General features: G+C 57.7%; 1 protein-coding gene across 8 annotated transcripts; it reads left to right on the top strand.

Annotated features, from left to right (window-relative positions):
- Positions 1–1,313: 1,313 nt before the first annotated feature.
- On the top strand, positions 1,314–13,673 carry Pdlim2 (PDZ and LIM domain 2). Of its 8 annotated transcripts, none has more exons than XM_078030890.1 (10): positions 1,314–1,331; positions 3,359–3,499; positions 4,212–4,363; positions 6,467–6,536; positions 6,621–6,772; positions 6,939–7,017; positions 10,875–10,957; positions 11,160–11,305; positions 12,385–12,502; positions 13,110–13,673. In XM_078030890.1, exons 2-10 carry the CDS (start codon positions 3,407–3,409, stop codon positions 13,285–13,287), a joined length of 1,071 nt encoding a protein of 356 aa, XP_077887016.1. In that variant the 5' UTR covers positions 1,314–1,331; positions 3,359–3,406; the 3' UTR covers positions 13,288–13,673. The 8 variants fall into 8 exon arrangements, with proteins under 8 accessions (XP_077887016.1, XP_040148973.2, XP_013215780.1 ...); XM_040293039.2 differs by lacking the exon at positions 1,314–1,331 and adding an exon at positions 1,348–1,984 and having other exon boundaries at positions 3,362–3,499; XM_013360326.4 differs by lacking the exon at positions 1,314–1,331 and adding an exon at positions 1,348–1,984.
- The last annotated feature ends 1,637 nt before the right edge of the window (positions 13,674–15,310 follow it).

Here is a 15,310-nt window from a genome sequence, read left to right as displayed (position 1 = left end):
GGAAACGCTGCAGATGAATCTGTAGATGTTTATAGACTGTCCAAAGCGCACTGGAGGACGAGCCCCTTGAGGACCACGTGACTCAGTGCCTGGCACACAGTGGACACTCAAGATATTTGTTGAATGAATGTGTGTGTGTGTGTGTGTTACTGGGGATTGAACCTCAGCCTTTTTTTTTTTTTTTTTTGAGACAGGGGCTCACTAAGTTGAATTTACTTGCCATCTTCCTTCCTCAGCCTAAATAGCTGGGATTACAGGTGAAAACTACCACACCTGGCTTGAATCTTTGAATCATTGAGTTGAATAGATAAATTTCCCTTCCTTTGTTCTCCCTTCCCGCCTGCCACCTCCTCCACCCTCTCATTTGTGGCAAGCACTCTGTTTTTACACCTCTTTGTAATCCCTGGACTTTGCCTATGAAGAACAATCTACACGATGGGAGGGTAAGCTAGGCATTACTGTGTGGGGAAACTGAGGCCTGGGAGAGCCGGGAACTGTGCCCATGGTCACAGAGTAAGAGGTAGATGAGGCATTTGAGGCTAGATTTGTGTGACCCCCCAAGGCTGTGGTTGCCCTGCTTGGATTTCTGCCTCCCTCAAGGGGCTTCCAGGGGCTGGAGGTGCCCTCAGTGGGAAAACATGTGCTTAGCATCCAGGAGGCCCCGGCTTCCATGCCCAGGACACACACACAAAAAGGTGGTGGATGCTTCCAATCTAGCCGGGGAGGCAGAGCAGGTGCAGCAGGCAAAGTGCCCCACCAGGAGGCCCAGGATTACTCCACAGGAGAGTGGTTTACACACCCAGACAGAGGCTGTGGGAGGTGGGGCCAGGGAGGTGGCAGGGCAGAGGTGGCTGGACAGAGTACAGGAGGATGATGAGGACAGGGTAAGTGAGGAGGTGCTGAGGGCACTCCTCACGGAGGAACTCAGAGGAATGACTCACACCTGAGGCAGGCAGGTTACAGCTGTGCCCACAGGTGCGTTCCCCAGAGAGCCAAGTTGGGAGACCAGCCGGGGGTGCAGGAGGAGGCTCCCAGGGCCCAGAGTTCTCCAGGGTGAGGATTGCCAGGTATGACTCCGGGGAAACCATGGGCCAGATGGCTCCTCCTGCTTAAGCTGACACCTGAGGCTTCTTCTTGGCTGTCCTGTCCTGATCCCTAGAGCTGGGATTGTAAATGGTTGGTAGAGGAGAAGGGGCAGGCAGAACCAGGGGTGGTTGTTCACAATGGTCCACCCCAGCCAGGTCAGCAGGAAAGCAGAGGCGCTGGTGACCCCCAGTCAGGAGTCTCACTTCATCTTCTCCAGGCCACCCTGCACAAAGCAGGCTTATGGGGTATCTCAAGCAGGGAAGCTGCAAAGAAGGGACGACCGTGGGCCATGCCAAGCCAGCAAGTCGGCTGGCTTGGCCGTCCAGGAAGGGAGGGCGGAAGGGTGGCCCTGGCTTGGGATTTGTGGGTGTCGAGACCGCATCTGCGCCAGCGTGGGAGCTGGGGTGGCGGAGGAGCCTGGAAGACCGCCACAGACCGGCCAGCCCTCTCCCGCTCCAGGCCCAGGCTGGGGGGCTCGAGGGCCCTTTTTGTAAAAGGGGCACGCGACCTGCCCGAGGGAGCTGTCTGCCGAAGGGGAGAGGGGTTGTCACTTGAACAGCTCCGCTGCATTCAGGGGCGTTCGGGAGGATGCGGGCACCTCGGGAGGACGACGGCAGCCTTGAGGGGTCTCTGGGGAGAGTCTGCCTCCATCTCTCCAGCGGGGCGCGGGCCAGGTGGCAGCGCCTGGGCTCAGCGGCGCGGAGGAGGCGGCTTCCCGGGCCAGGGGCGGCGGCAGGGGCGGCCCCGGGATCACATGGGCGGAGGCAGGTCCCGGAGCCCCGGGCGGGCTCTCCCCAGAGTCGGGCGGACAGCGCGGCGGAGCGGCGGCGGGTCCTCGCCCTCCTTTCCTGCCTGCCTCCTTCCCTCCCCTCCCCGGCCTGGCTGCCCTGGCCGACAGGTGAGCGGCAGCCAGGTGAGCGCGCGCCCACCTGCGCACCCTCCGCGGCCCGCGCCGGCTCGCCCTGCCCAGCCCGGCCCGTCCTCGGCCCACAGCCCCTTTCCCTGCGGCCAGTCCTCGGCGTGCCCCCCACCCCGTGGCCTGTGCTCCACCTCCAGCCCCCTGCCCGCGGGGGTACTTTGGCCTTAGAGGGAAGAAAGCTCCAGAACTGGGAGAGCCGGGCCGACAGGCTGGGCTCCTCCCTGCGGCACCAACAGCGCGGACAGCCGGAGTCCACTGGCCGGCGCAAAGGTCTGGGAATCTCAGGGCATTTGCGAGCCACCAGCACCAGGCCTTGGGGACTGAGGGCCTGCGAACCTGGGGACTTGGGGAGGTACAGAGCCCACGCTTGGGCAAAAGGGAAGCCAACTGATAGGGGAGGGGCAGACAGACTCGCCAGCCAGAGTATCCCCCTCCCCAGGGGCCCCGTGTTCATGAGAGGTCAGGCAGCCCTTGCAGGCTCTGGACCTCCCCAGGGGCAGCCTCAGGATGGGTGCTGGGCTGGGTGGTGCTCAGCCTGGCATTGCAGCTTCCTGCCAGGGTTGGCTCCTGGCTCCAGACCTAGAGGCTCAGGAAATCCCACAAGGGCCTGGTCTGCAAGGACACTCCCTTGCCCAGCAGAGGGGGCAGTGGATGGGAGGCCTGTGGCCCCAGCTGGCAGGCAGCATCAGCCCTCTCTCCCTGCTGGCCAGTAGCGGGGTGGGTGTGCCCCGCTCTGCAGATGAGCCTTGGCCTCCTTGCTGGGGCTGTTCAGAGGGCAGCAGGCCCCTGGGGGCGGTGGAAAGTGGATCTTCTCCATCTGAATCACATTGTCAGGGCCTGGGCAGGCAGCCAGGAGGCCCTTCTGAAGACCTGACCTGACCCAAGCCAGCCCCCAACCTGGTCAGATTTTTACATAGTCTGGTGGGGCCACCCCATTCTTTGCTGTCCCTCCTGTGCCAGAGCCTGGCTCTACCCAGGCCACCCTCCTGCCCTCCCCCAGAGTGGGGAGGAAGTACCTTGTGCTGTCGGTTTTGGGGACAGGAAGCAAGCACTTGAGGGACTAAGTTCTGATGGTGGAGGAGGGGACAGGGAGGAAATGCAGACATCTTCTACCACTTGCCAGTCACTGCCCACCCATTTTCCAGCAAGGCCCTGTGTGGACTGGGGACAGCAGCCTCTTGGGAGCTCCTGGGCTGAAGACCTAGGAAGGGGGAACTTGTAGTCACAGTTTCCCAGGGTGGGGGGAAGTGAAACTTTGGGGTGAGGGAGGGACTTAGTCATTTCCTCTACCCACCCCTAGCCCCTGACGTTCTGCTTGGGGACCTGTCACCCTCTTCTCCCTTTTGCTTCCAGTAGGTTGCAGGGAGTGAACCCCACCTTCGAGTCCTCTCTTCCTCAAGCATGGCACTGACAGTGGATGTGCTGGGGCCAGCACCCTGGGGCTTCCGCATCACCGGGGGCAGGGATTTCCACACGCCCATCAGGGTGACCAAGGTAAGGACTGGTTTGGGGAGATAAGGAGCTACCCCCAGAGTCGCTCTGCCCTGTCTACCCGGGGCCCCACAAATGCCTCTTTTGTTTTGTACTGGAGTCTGAGCCCTGCCGCTGGCAGTGTGCGCAGGGGAAGGCTGGCACTGTTGCCGTGGGGACTTGGGGCCACTTTAGGAACTAGCTTCTAGGGGGTGAAAGGGAGTGGGCCAAGGAGAGGGCTTGCCCTTTTCTCCTTGGTTACTAATCCTACACCTGCTGACAGTCATTTTGGGTGGTTTTAGGACAAGAGGCCTCCTGAGCTCTTGACAGTCTCTTCTTGACCCAGGCCGGGAGCTTTCCCACAGAGGGCGGTGTGCAGGCCGCCACCTGCAAGGTGTGATTTGCACAGGCAGAGCTCTTTATCCGAAAGTATTTCCCAGCTCAGGTCCTGAAAGTCTGCCACCACACATTCCTGGGAGGCCTTGGTTTGAAGCCCCGGTGTGCTGAGCCTGAGAGGAGAGGCTGCCACTGGAGCTTTTGGAGGGGATTAACTAACTGGTTAGCTGGACAGACAGTGAAGGGCACAGAGAGGGGTGTGGGTGTCAAAGGTTCAGCCCAGCTTCTTCTGTGCTTCTTGAGCAGCAGAGGGGAGTCTCCTTCTGCTCCATCCCTCCCCCAAGTGCTCCACGGGCTCAGTGTGGGTACTGGAGACTCACCTGCTCCTTATCCCTGGCAGGTAACTGAACGGGGCAAGGCAGAGGCCGCTGACCTCCGGCCTGGTGACATCATCTTGGCCATTAATGGGGAGAGTGCAGAGGGCATGCTTCATGCTGAGGCGCAGAGCAAGATCCGTCAGAGTGCCTCACCCCTGAGACTACAGCTGGACAGGTAGGCCTCTCCACTTCCCCAGGCCTGTGGGCCTCCCCTGCCCCTCCGCAGGCCCACTGCCAGACAGCTGCCTCACTCCACCTGGCCTTCCCGGTCTTTTTGGCACATGTCTGAGAAGGCTCCAGGCCCACGGCAGAGGGAGAGGGAAGCTGGTGGGCTGAAGGGTGTCCCTTTGGCCAGCTGGGAAAGGTGGGCGCCAGGCTGGGCGTGCAGCCACAGGCTGGGCAGGGTAAGCTGGCACCAGCTACCTGGAAGCCCGGGTTTGACAGGTTCCCGAGAGGGTGCAGGGTGCAGGGTGTGGGCATGAAGTGGATTGAAGAGGGGAAACTTCTAAGGAAGGTGTGTCCTAAGGTCTCCAGGACCCTTGCCTATAAGAGGAGGTGCCTTTTATTCAGATCCAGGTGGAGGAAAGGAATTTGGGCCTCTCTTCTCATGGAACTCATGCATCCTTCCCCATCACCAATCTGGGCTCTTGTTGGGGAAGGACGATTCCTGGGCTTATGGGATTTTGAACCTGGAGGCCAGGGTTGTGGGGGAACAAGTGGCTTCCTGGGGTGGGACAGCACAGTGAGTCAGGGATCAGGAATGCTGGGAGATTCCACAGTCAGGAGAGCCCAGAGGGCAGGCCTGGAACCTGAGTTAGATACCTCCCTCCTCTCTGCCATCACTCCTCCTGCCAGGCCCTCTCTGCCTGTCCCCTCCTCACCCAAGGGCCCTGCCCTGAGGTGCTGCAGAAGCTGGCTCCCTTCGTGCCACTCTGGGGAGTGGGACCCAGGGAAGGAGGGGGGCGAGTACCTTATGGCACCCGGGGATGGAATCAAAATCTACAGGAGGTGGCAGCTTGTGACGCAGGAGGGATGGGAGCTGCTGACGCCATCATTCCCTCTCAGGTCCCTCTGGGGACCACGTACTCCGGCCTCCAGCTCCACCCCAGGCAAGCCACAGCTCCAGGTCTCCTGCTTCCTTTGCTGAACCCCCTCTTCACCCCTCCCACTGGCCTTCAGAAGCTCTGGGGCAGGAAGCAGGGTCCCCATTCCTCACAAGGAGGCAGAGGTTCCTGCTGACTGACTTCTTCAGCAATGGCTAGAAGTCTGGGAGCAGTGGAGCATGCAGTCATGGGGTGGCAGGGATGGGAAGTGGGGGCTCTCGCCACCTCCCATTTAAGGTCTCAGCTGGCCACCCTGGTAGGGGCTTGGAAGAGGGTCCCTGGAGCAGGGAAGCCCACTCGCCGGCTGCCACTGTTGGTGGGGAGAGGATCTGCTTGTTTCCTGGTTCTCCAGGCCCTTCAGCTACCTGCCAGAGAGGGAGAGGAGGTCCACCCTTTCAGGGTGAATCCTGAAGAAGGGACCCTGAGGGACCTCTCAGAGGCATTCAGGCCACCAGTGGTGGGGGAAAGTGAGCGTCTGGCCCCGTCACTGATGGGCTTGGGGACTGTCAGCCGTTCATTTCCCGTCTCTCAGCTTTAGTTTCTCCATGGGTTAAAACTTAAAGGATTGCCAGGCGCCATGGCACAGGCCTGGAATCCCAACTGCTTGGGAGGTTGAGACAGGAGGATGGTGAGTTCAAACCCAGAGTCAGCAATTCAGTGAGGCCCTAAGCAACTCCAAGAGACCCTATCTCATCTCTAAATAAAATACAAAAAGGGCTGGGGAAGTGGTTCAGTGGTTCAGAGTGCCCCTGGGTTCAATCTCCGGGACCAACAAACACACTTAAAGGATGATTTCTGTGAATTCAGTCATCTTCCCCAGCACTGACCTGCAAACCGATGTAGACCAGTGAAAAGGCTAGGTGGAGTGGGGAAAAAAGAAAAGGAGTGGGATCATGTAAGGAGTTTCTAATGGAATTGAATTTATTGAATATTTTGCTGAAATCACATCTTTTCTATATTTTGGAGCTGTTCTGTCCTTTTAAAAAACGATGGTGGTCGTTGATGACATTGTTTGATTTGAATTTGGCTACGTCTACAGCTGACCGCCTGATGTCCGAATGTCCTGGATGTTCTGCAAGTCTTGAGAACCAGATTCTGGGGACAGCATCGTCACAAGCAGTAGGGGGTTGGAGGCCAGGACTCCTGTGACACTGTTTTTCCTCTTGTTCCTTCAGGTCTGGGGCTGCCTCTCCTGGGCAGACCAACGGGGAGGGTTCCTTGGAAGTGCTGGCAACTCGCTTCCAGGTAAGCCAGAGCCGCGGAACCAGGAGCCCTGTCACCTGACCACACCAGGGATGAGGCCTGAGGGAGCCGCTCTTCTCTCCACAGGGGTCTCTGAGGACACACCTTGACAGCCAGTCCTCCCTGAGGTCTGCCTACTCCAGCCCAGCCTCCCTCAGCCCCCGGCCAGGCAGCCCCTTCTCCACCCCGCCTCCCGCCAGCCCGCTGGCCCCGGCTGGAGAGGTAGTGACTGCCCACAGGTGAGTGCAGCTGGTGGGTAGGTGCCACCCTGACCTCCTGGGCCCCAGGACCTGGGCCAGGCCCCTCAGAGTTCAGTAGCTACATTTGGGGACCCTGAAGGTCCCTCCTCATCCCGGGGAAGGCTGCGCGGACCCCTGCGCCCACTCTCCATTTCTTCCTTTTCAGTTTCCAGAGTCTGACGCACTCACCGGGCCTTGCTGCTGCTGACCGACTCTCCTACGGGGGCCGCCCCGCAGGCCGACAGGTGAGGAGGCCAGGGGGAGGAGGAGCGCCTTCCTTTTCCCCCTGGCAGCCTAGGTGCCCCGGGGCTGCAGGCAGCTGGTGCCACCTGGGCAGCCTGTGGGGCCATCTCCTAGTGACAGAGGCTGTTGCTTCTGGTGGGCCACATGGAGTGCCTGAGACCTGCCTCCCGTCCACCCCAGTCCTGCTGGCACCCCTCCTCCCTGCTCCCTGCTGGGCCACCCTCCCCCCCTTCCTCTGGCTTCCCCTCCTCGGTGTGTTTCTCTTGGGCTGGGGCTGACATAGTTTTGCTGCTGCTGTTGGGATAAATCCCTTTGGCTCTGGCTGCATCTCTCAAACACATTCCTCCCCCCCCCAAGCCCCCAGCTCCCATCCCCCTCCTCCTTCCCGCTCTGCTCTTGGTCAGGTCAGCGCTGATGACCCCCTCGGGACTGTGGTTCTGCCCCAGGCTGCCCTTGGCTCGCTCTCTGTCTGCCTCCCTTCTTTGCTGGATTCCTCCTCCACCCAGGTCCCATGTCCGCTGGTGGCATTTCTCCTCCCCAAGGACAGGGGTGAGGGCGGGCGTGAGGCAGCAAGAGTCTTGGGCCACAGCTGCTGGGGGCAGCATGGGTGGGGGCATGTCCAGCCTTTAGGGTGAAGGGGATGAGGCCCAGCTGCTGAAATCTTACCTCCGGCTTGATTCTTCCTTCCAGAAAGCAGAGCCTGGGGGTGGGGCTGGGGCTGGGCCTGGGGAGGGCTCTAGGAACTGGGAGCTTTGGAGAAGGAATGGGAAGGGTCCTCTGGGGCTGCCCAGTGGGGGTTCCTTGGTAACCAGCCCTGTGCCTGCCTCATTGTCAGCCTGAGGCTACTATGGGAGTAGAGAGGTGCTCCAAGAAATCCCAGTCTTTAAAGAATTTAAGACGCAGTTGTCTAGATAAGACAAATATGCAGAGCAGTTTGGGAACAATTAAGCACTAGACAGTGTGGTATTAATTACAAAAGAAGGAGGTGTTCTGGAAGGGGAGAGACAAATGTGGGGGGTGGGCAGAAAAAGCTTCATTAGGAATTTTTCTGGTCACTGGAGGGAACACAGGATGGGCTTTATAGGATGATGGGCAATAGGCACTCTGGGAGAGGGGGGGACATGGGGCCCAGGAGAGACCTGGTATATTTGGGGGTGGGGGAATCTGAGTTTTTGTCCCAGACAAGCTGGGAATGACCTTGGCTTAGCGTTGGAGGGCATGTCCCTCCTGACTGCTTTCTGTCTGATTCTCCTGGGGACTGTCATCTCTGTAGGACTCTGGTACTCATGGACAGGCCTTCCTGGTCTCCTTCCTTCATGTCCCCAGCCATGAGCAAGGAAGGGATGTGGGTGGCCTGGGGGAGTGGGTTTCAAACTAGCAGTACCTGGGAACTTGTTAGAAACGCACATTCTCAGTTCCAGTCTAGACCTGCCGAATGGGACATGGGTGTGTGTGGGACAGCGATCTGCACTTCAACAAGTCCCCATATTAAAGGGGAGCCCAGGGCTGGGGTGGCAGGGGGACCCCCGATCAGTCTCACCTCTGTTGTAAATTCTGCCATAGACCCTCTTCCTCTCTCGGCCTCAGCCAGACTAGATGGTCTGAGTTCCCTTCTCTGACCCTGAGGACTCCTGTCACTCCTGTGACAAATATTCATGGAGCAGCTGCTTCATGTCAGGCACCCTCTGGGCTCTGAGGATGGTTTGTTGTAGAAAACCAGAAATTCCTATAACCCACAGACTTTGCCTCTGGGCAAGGAGTCACAGGGTCCCACAGCTTCCTCTTGAGTGTCATTGCACTTCAGTGTCTTCGAGGCTCAAAGTTTATGAGAAAGAAGCACATGTGATCTGATTAATTTCCAAAATTTGTTGAACCACAGAGTTTCTCCTGGCACCCCTCCCCTACCCCATACCTGCCACTCAAGTTCCCAGAACTAGAGGGGCATTGGCTGCTCTTAGGCAGGTGAGGAGGGAGAAGCCTTCCTGGTCTTGGAGATAAAGGGTCATTCTGGGAAGGGAGGGGAGGAGGCAAGGCAGGCCCCCTCCAAATGAGAGTATTGGCCCCCCAGAAAGGGCTGGGAGATGGAGCGTGTGGAGGTACCTTGACCTGGCCGTGGCTCCTGACTGGCTGGAGATGTGGAGAATCTAGGGTGTAGGACACCGTAGCCCTTCTGGAAACTGCAAATTGACCCCTGTGGGCAAGCACACGCCTTGGGGAGCCAATGCCAAGGCTCCCTCCCTCCCTCTGTCTGGGAATGAAAGCTTGGCTCCCGAGGGGACCTAGGCTGGATGTTAGCCCTTTATCTGCTGCAGGCTGGTGCCCAGTGGAGGGCACGTGCTGTTCTGTCTGGAGAGGTGATGTTATTGTTATTGTTTGTGGTGCTGGTGAGGGAACGCAAGGCTTTAGAATACTCAGTCCTTTGAGAATAGGCAAGCGCTCTACCACCCAGTTAAACCACAGCCTGAGACACTGTCCTTAAGGACCCCAGGCCCAGTTCTTCAATCAACCACCCAGAGCCGGGCTGTATCTAGGCACTTGAGTGTGAAGTCCCAGTTCTGCTTCTGACACCCAGGTGGGTTGAACCAGTTACTGTTCCCTCCTGACCCTCAGTCCCTTTACCTATAGAGCATTGTGGGTAAGAACCCTAGAAGCAGCTGGCCATGGTGGTAAATGCTGTAATTCCAGTTACTATGGAGGCTGAAGCAGGAGGATTGCAAGTTTGAATCCAGCCTCAGCAACTTAGGGAGACCCTCAGCAACTAAGCAAAATCCTGTCTTAAAATAAAATAAAAAGGGCTGAGAATGTGTAACTCAGTTGTAAAGTGCCCCTGGGTTCAATTCCTAGTTCAAAAAGGCAAACAGAAAGACCCAGGAGCAGGAATAGGAACTGCTGAAAGAAGATCAGTGGCTGAAGGTCTTGGGCTGTCTTTCTGAAGATTCTGAAGTTCTTCTGGCTTAAGGAAAGATTCGTGCCGTTTTAAATTTTGACTTCATAATTCGTCCTTGACCTTGAGTAGTAAAGTGCAAGTGCGGGAACCTGGCTTGTCAGGATCTCTGCCCTGGGACCAGGTCTCCCTGGCCTGCTTGGTTACCTCCTCTTCATTAGCTGGTACCCTGTCTTCCACTTAGTGGCCTCTGGATGGGGTTGGCAAGGAAGGGGATAGAATGGGAGAGGATACTGAAGTGCTGGCCAGAAACCAGCCTCAAGGGTTGACAAGGAGGTTGAAGGTGAGGAAATTCTGGAGACTGGATGGATGGGTATCCCTGGGGCCAGGGTGTGGACTCCGAATGGGCTTGGCTCCTGAAGTTCTGTGGGGCAGGATCAGACCTCCCAGGGCAGATGGGCGAGGCCCAGGCAGCCCAGAGCCTGGCCCTCTCCTGAGAAGGAGCAGCAGGGCAGCGCAGCGTGTGTGGCAGGAGGCCTGCCCAGCCCCGTCCTGTCTCCTTGGCTCCACCCCTTTGTTTCCATGGCCTCACTGCAGAACCGCAGCTGGCTTCCTCTGCTTTTCTGTGGGATCAGAGCCCTAACAGGTAGCTTGACCTAACAGAGAGGGGTGTGCTGCCTAGAGGGATGTCAGGATTTGGTCGCTTGGCATCTATCTCTGCCTCTTGCTCAGTCCCCTAGCAGAAGCCACATGCCTCAGTAGCTGGGCATTGGCCTCCCTTGGGTGCTGGAACCCAGCAGCCCTGGTGCCCTGGCCCTGAGGGTGGGGCAGGGTGCCTGTTGCTTGCAAGGGTCCTGCTGCTCTGTGGGGACCGGGCGCCCCCTGGTGTTGGTCTGGGTAGCAGCATCTGGCAGCGCCCGTGGGCGCGTCGGCCAGGGCCCGGCGCTGACTCCTCCCGCTGCTCTCCTCCCACAGGCTGGTCTCGGCCGTGCTGGCGACTCGGCTGTGCGGGTGCTGCCGCCTTCTCCGGACCCCCGGTCCTCAAGCCCCAGGTTCAGGTACCAGCAGACCTTGCAGGGTGGGATGGGTACCTGGAGGACCTGAGAAGGACAGGTGGGAAACTGGGATGGGGTCCCCGCCCCCCAAAGCCTGGTGGGCTCTCCTCCAGTTCCCAGAACACCCTCCCCCATGCTCTTCTGACCGGAGGGTGGTCTGAACACCCCGGCCTGGGACCCTCATCCTGGCTGCCCCACCCTGCAGTGTGGACTCGGAGGCAGGGAGCTGCCTCCTGGAAGAGGACTCAGAAGTGTTCAAGATGCTGCAGGAAAACCGTGAATCGCGGGTGGCCCCGAGGCAGTCCAGCTCCTTTAGGCTCCTGCAGGAAGCTCTGGAGGCTGAGGAGAGAGGTGAGGCCGCAGGTCTCTGTGGGAAGGTGATGCCCTGGGCCTCTGGGGATCCGACTTCACAGGCGAAGGAAGTGGTGTTTCTTAAATGTCTATTAAGTGCTCATCACAGGACTGGGGGCAGGGGAGCACATGCCAAGCCACAGTCCCTGTCCTTAATGAGCTCACAGTCATCTCAGAGTTACCAAGTATGCACACAGAAGGTGGCAGGCTGTGCTGGCTGGGACCAGGAAAGTGCCAAGGGAGTGGGCAGTGGGCACTGGGGCCTGGGTCTCTATGAGGGCTTCTTGGAGGAAGAGGGATTCAACTTGGCCCTGAAAGGAGACCGAGATTTCAATCAACAGCCTTAAGAAGGTGGCCTGGGAACACTGGAATGTGGAGGCCTACAGCCAGAGGGCTGATGGGCGTGGCCCTAGAGAATAGCCTGGCCTGGCAGCCCGGAGGAAGGTCCCTGTGATGAGGGCCTCTGGAGCCAGGCTGAGGAGCACTCTAACCAGGAGAGTCAGGGGGGTCCCCTTGCTTGGTGAGGTGCCACCAGGAGCAAACAGGACCGTGTGGGCTCCATCCAGCCTTTTGTTATTCATTTGATGAACACTGATGAGTAGGATGTGACCCTCTGCTCCTGAGCAGCTCTTTGTACTGGGGCAAACAGGCCTGGCCAGCTCTCAAGGAAGTAGATGCTGTAGGATCAGTGTTTCAGGCGGTCAGGAGGAATGCACTTTGGAATAGCAGAGACAGAGACTGCCTCATCCAAGGGGAGAGAGGAAGAGAGAGAGATGATGGAACAGGCAGGAGAGGATTTGGAGGTGCAGAATGACCAGTCCCTGGTGGCTGGTTCCAGCTCTGATGTGTAGCTCCTAGGAGTGTTTACAGATACCTGGAGGCTGCGTGAGAGTTGGAGCAGTTTTTTTCTTTTTTTAATGTTGTGGTGTTGGAGATGGAACTCGGGGTCTCACACACGCTGGGCAAGTGCTCTGCCACTGAGCTACAGCCCAGCCCGGAGCAAATCACAGCAGTTTCACTAAACACAGCTGCTGCTGTGGGTGGTGAACTCTCAAATTTCTGTCCCTCCCCACTCCCAGGTGGGACGCCTGCCTTCCTGCCCAGCTCCCTGAGCCCTCAGACATCCCTGTCCCCCTCCCGGGCTCTGGCCACCCCACCCAAGCTCCACACCTGTGAGAAGTGCAGCACCAGCATTGCGTGAGTGTGGGAGGGCCATGGAGGTGGGGTGCAGCCTGGGGGGCCAGGCAGGGGTGCCCTCAGGCAGGGCTGGGCAACAGTCAAGGACTCTGAAGAGAAGCCCTGGCTGTGGTCTCCGTGGCTTCGAGTCAGACTGTCTGCAGTCTTCTCACAATGAACCACCGCGCTGGCTTCTTCCTGAGCACCTCCCTTTCTCCTCCTCTTTTCCTCCTCCCCATTTCCTCCTTTCTCCCTGGAGGAATGAGAAATGCTACCGCTTTGGGTTTCTCTTCCATAATTTCCAAATTTCTGCTAGGCACAGTGGTACATGCCTGTAATCCCAGCTACTAGGAAGACTGAGGAAGGAGGTTTGCAAGTTGGTGGCCAACTTCAGCAACTTGATGAGACCCTGTCTCAAAATAAAAAAATTAAAAGGGCTGGGAATAGAGCTTAGTGGTAACGAAGGGCCCCTGGGTTCAATCGCAAGTCCAAAAAATAAAAATAAAAAAAATCTAAGCTTCTGACTTGCCCCAGGTCTCGACTCTGGCTCCTTGGGATACGTGACCTTATGCCTGACCCTGTCTCCATCCATCCTGTCCCTGTCCTGACGGTTCTCCTTACCCTGCAGGAACCAGGCAGTGCGCATCCAGGAGGGGCGCTATCGCCACCCCAGCTGCTACACCTGCGCAGACTGTGGGCTGAACTTGAAGATGCGAGGCCACTTCTGGGTGGGCGACGAGCTGTACTGTGAGAAGCATGCCCGCCAGCGCTACGCGGCGCCCACCACCCTGAGCTCTCGGGCCTGAACCCTGCGGTGCTTAGCCCAGCTCCACTTATTACATTTCTGGACATGGCTGTGCCCAGAGCAAGTTGGCAGGGATGAGGTGATGGTGGGTGGTGGCTTTTAAATGAACTAATTTGGGGGGCCCAAGCCCCCTTTGTCCTCGCTGGGTGAGGTCAAGGGCTGGGACTCGATTCGGACTATGGGCACTAAGGGCAGCCCCACCCTCCCTGGCCTTCCCCCTGCAGGACGGGTCCTGTGCCACCGGCTGAAGCGGCCACTGCGTTTGATGCATTTGTGCACAGGGTGGGGCACAGTGTCTAGGACAGGGGTGGGTCAGAGGCTGACGGTATTCACTGTGCAGAGTTTTGACATATGAGCTCTATAAATATATAAACACGGACAAACGCAGATGCCCCCCCTTTTTTTTTTCCCCTGCCCTTGGGTAGGAGCTGCTCCTTGCTACTGGGTAGACTGTGTATTTACCTCTGTGTTCCCATTCCCCCTCTGCCCACCCCACTGCCAGGGTGCAGGATGAGGTGGGGTGATGGAGGGGAAAGAGGGTTGCCTCTGTAGGTGGGGTGGGCACTTCCTTAACCCTTTTGTAGAGATGCTTGTTTTCCGGGGATGATCCCTTATACTAGGGAGGGAATGAGTTTCTTACTGGGGGCCTGGAGACGGGCAGGGATGCTAAGGGACAGGAACAGAGGACCAGAGAGGTGGAGGAAGATTTCTTGGTGAGGCAACTTCGTGCTCAGCTGGAGCTGGGCTAGGCTAGGTCTCTCTGTGGTCCTTACTCTATTTGGTGTGGAGCCGCCAATCCATCTGAGCTGGGTGGGCAGAAGATGGGGGATGTAGAGGGACATGTCTTCTAAAGCACCACCTGCACATGCCTGAGGCTGCCTGCCCCATTCAGAACAAAATCACCATCAATAACCTTGAACTGGTGCTGTAGATTAGCCTTGCCTGGGAGAGAAGATCCGAGCCTCACCTAAGAGATTGCCACTAACTGCCTGTGGACAAGCTGCCACTTCTTTCCAGCAGATGGCTGGCTTCATTTTTTTTTTTTTTGTACCAGGGATTGTACTCAAGGACACTTAACCACTGAGCCACATCTCCAGCCTTGCCATTGCTGAGGCTGGCTTTGACTTGCGATCCTCCTGCCTCAGCCTCCCAAGTTGCTGGGGTTACAGGTGTGTGCCATCACCCCTGGACCCAACCATTTTTTGTATATTTAGAGACAGGGTCTTACTAAGTTTCTTAGGACCTTGCTAAGTCACTGAAGCTGGCCTTCAAACCTGTGATCCTCCTGCCTCGGCCTTCTGAGCCACTAGGATTAGAGGTGTGTACCACACACCTAGCTGGCTTCATTAATTTTGGGGGAAAAAAGCAATTGTCACAGATAGTGCTAGATGTGCTTTCCCTGGATGGGGGTGCATTTGAGAGGGCTTGGGGAGCAGAAGTCTCCTGCAAGATTCACCAACCATCTATAGTCCCGATCCTGGAGGACATTTCAGAAAGTTTTATGGGGGTTGCTGGGTGCTCCAGAGCCAGCCTGCCCCCACTCAGCCAGAGATGGGCAGCAGCCTCAGATTTATTTTCACAGAGCAGATCAAAGGTGGCTTCAGAGTGTGTGGGCTCTGATGGCAGCCTTGTGCTATCTGGCTCTTTGGGGAAGGGATCTTGGTGGAGACGGTGTTGCCTCTTTGGGCACCTGTGCATGTAATTTACACGTTGATATAATCGTCTCACCTTTTGCCTGGATGGCTGCCACAGACAGGCCTTTGTTTTTATAGAAAAGATAAAGACTGGCTGCCCCGCCCAGGAGTCTTGTCTGATGGGAAATGGGGCGGCCTCTTTGATGCCACCTAGTGTCCAGTGCAGCCCATGGTAAGGGAGAATGCTCACGAAAGGGGAATTGTGCTTGCTGGCAAATGCTGACTTGGGCTCTTAGCACAGTGAGAGTATGAACAAGACACATTTCTTGTTTTCCTGGAGATGATGGCCAAGAGGCAGCAATCGAGCTGCCATGAAGAAACACGTGGTAG

Source organism: Ictidomys tridecemlineatus, chromosome 14 (genome assembly GCF_052094955.1).
Source record: "Ictidomys tridecemlineatus isolate mIctTri1 chromosome 14, mIctTri1.hap1, whole genome shotgun sequence".
NCBI lineage: Eukaryota > Metazoa > Chordata > Mammalia > Rodentia > Sciuridae > Ictidomys > Ictidomys tridecemlineatus.
Note: the sequence above shows the minus strand (reverse complement) of the source record. Positions and strands in the feature narration are given on the sequence as shown.

What these genes read in the sequence shown, in the direction of transcription:
- Pdlim2 (XM_040293035.2), top strand. Translation starts at nt 1,376, where the DNA reads ATGCCAAGCCAGCAAGTCGGCTGGCTTGGCCGTCCAGGAAGGGAGGGC. An exon ending in CGCCCATCAGGGTGACCAAG is followed by an intron (nt 3,500 to 4,211) that starts GTAAGGACTGGT and finishes TATCCCTGGCAG; the next exon opens with GTAACTGAACGGGGCAAGGC. An exon ending in TGCTGGCAACTCGCTTCCAG is followed by an intron (nt 6,537 to 6,620) that starts GTAAGCCAGAGC and finishes TTCTCTCCACAG; the next exon opens with GGGTCTCTGAGGACACACCT.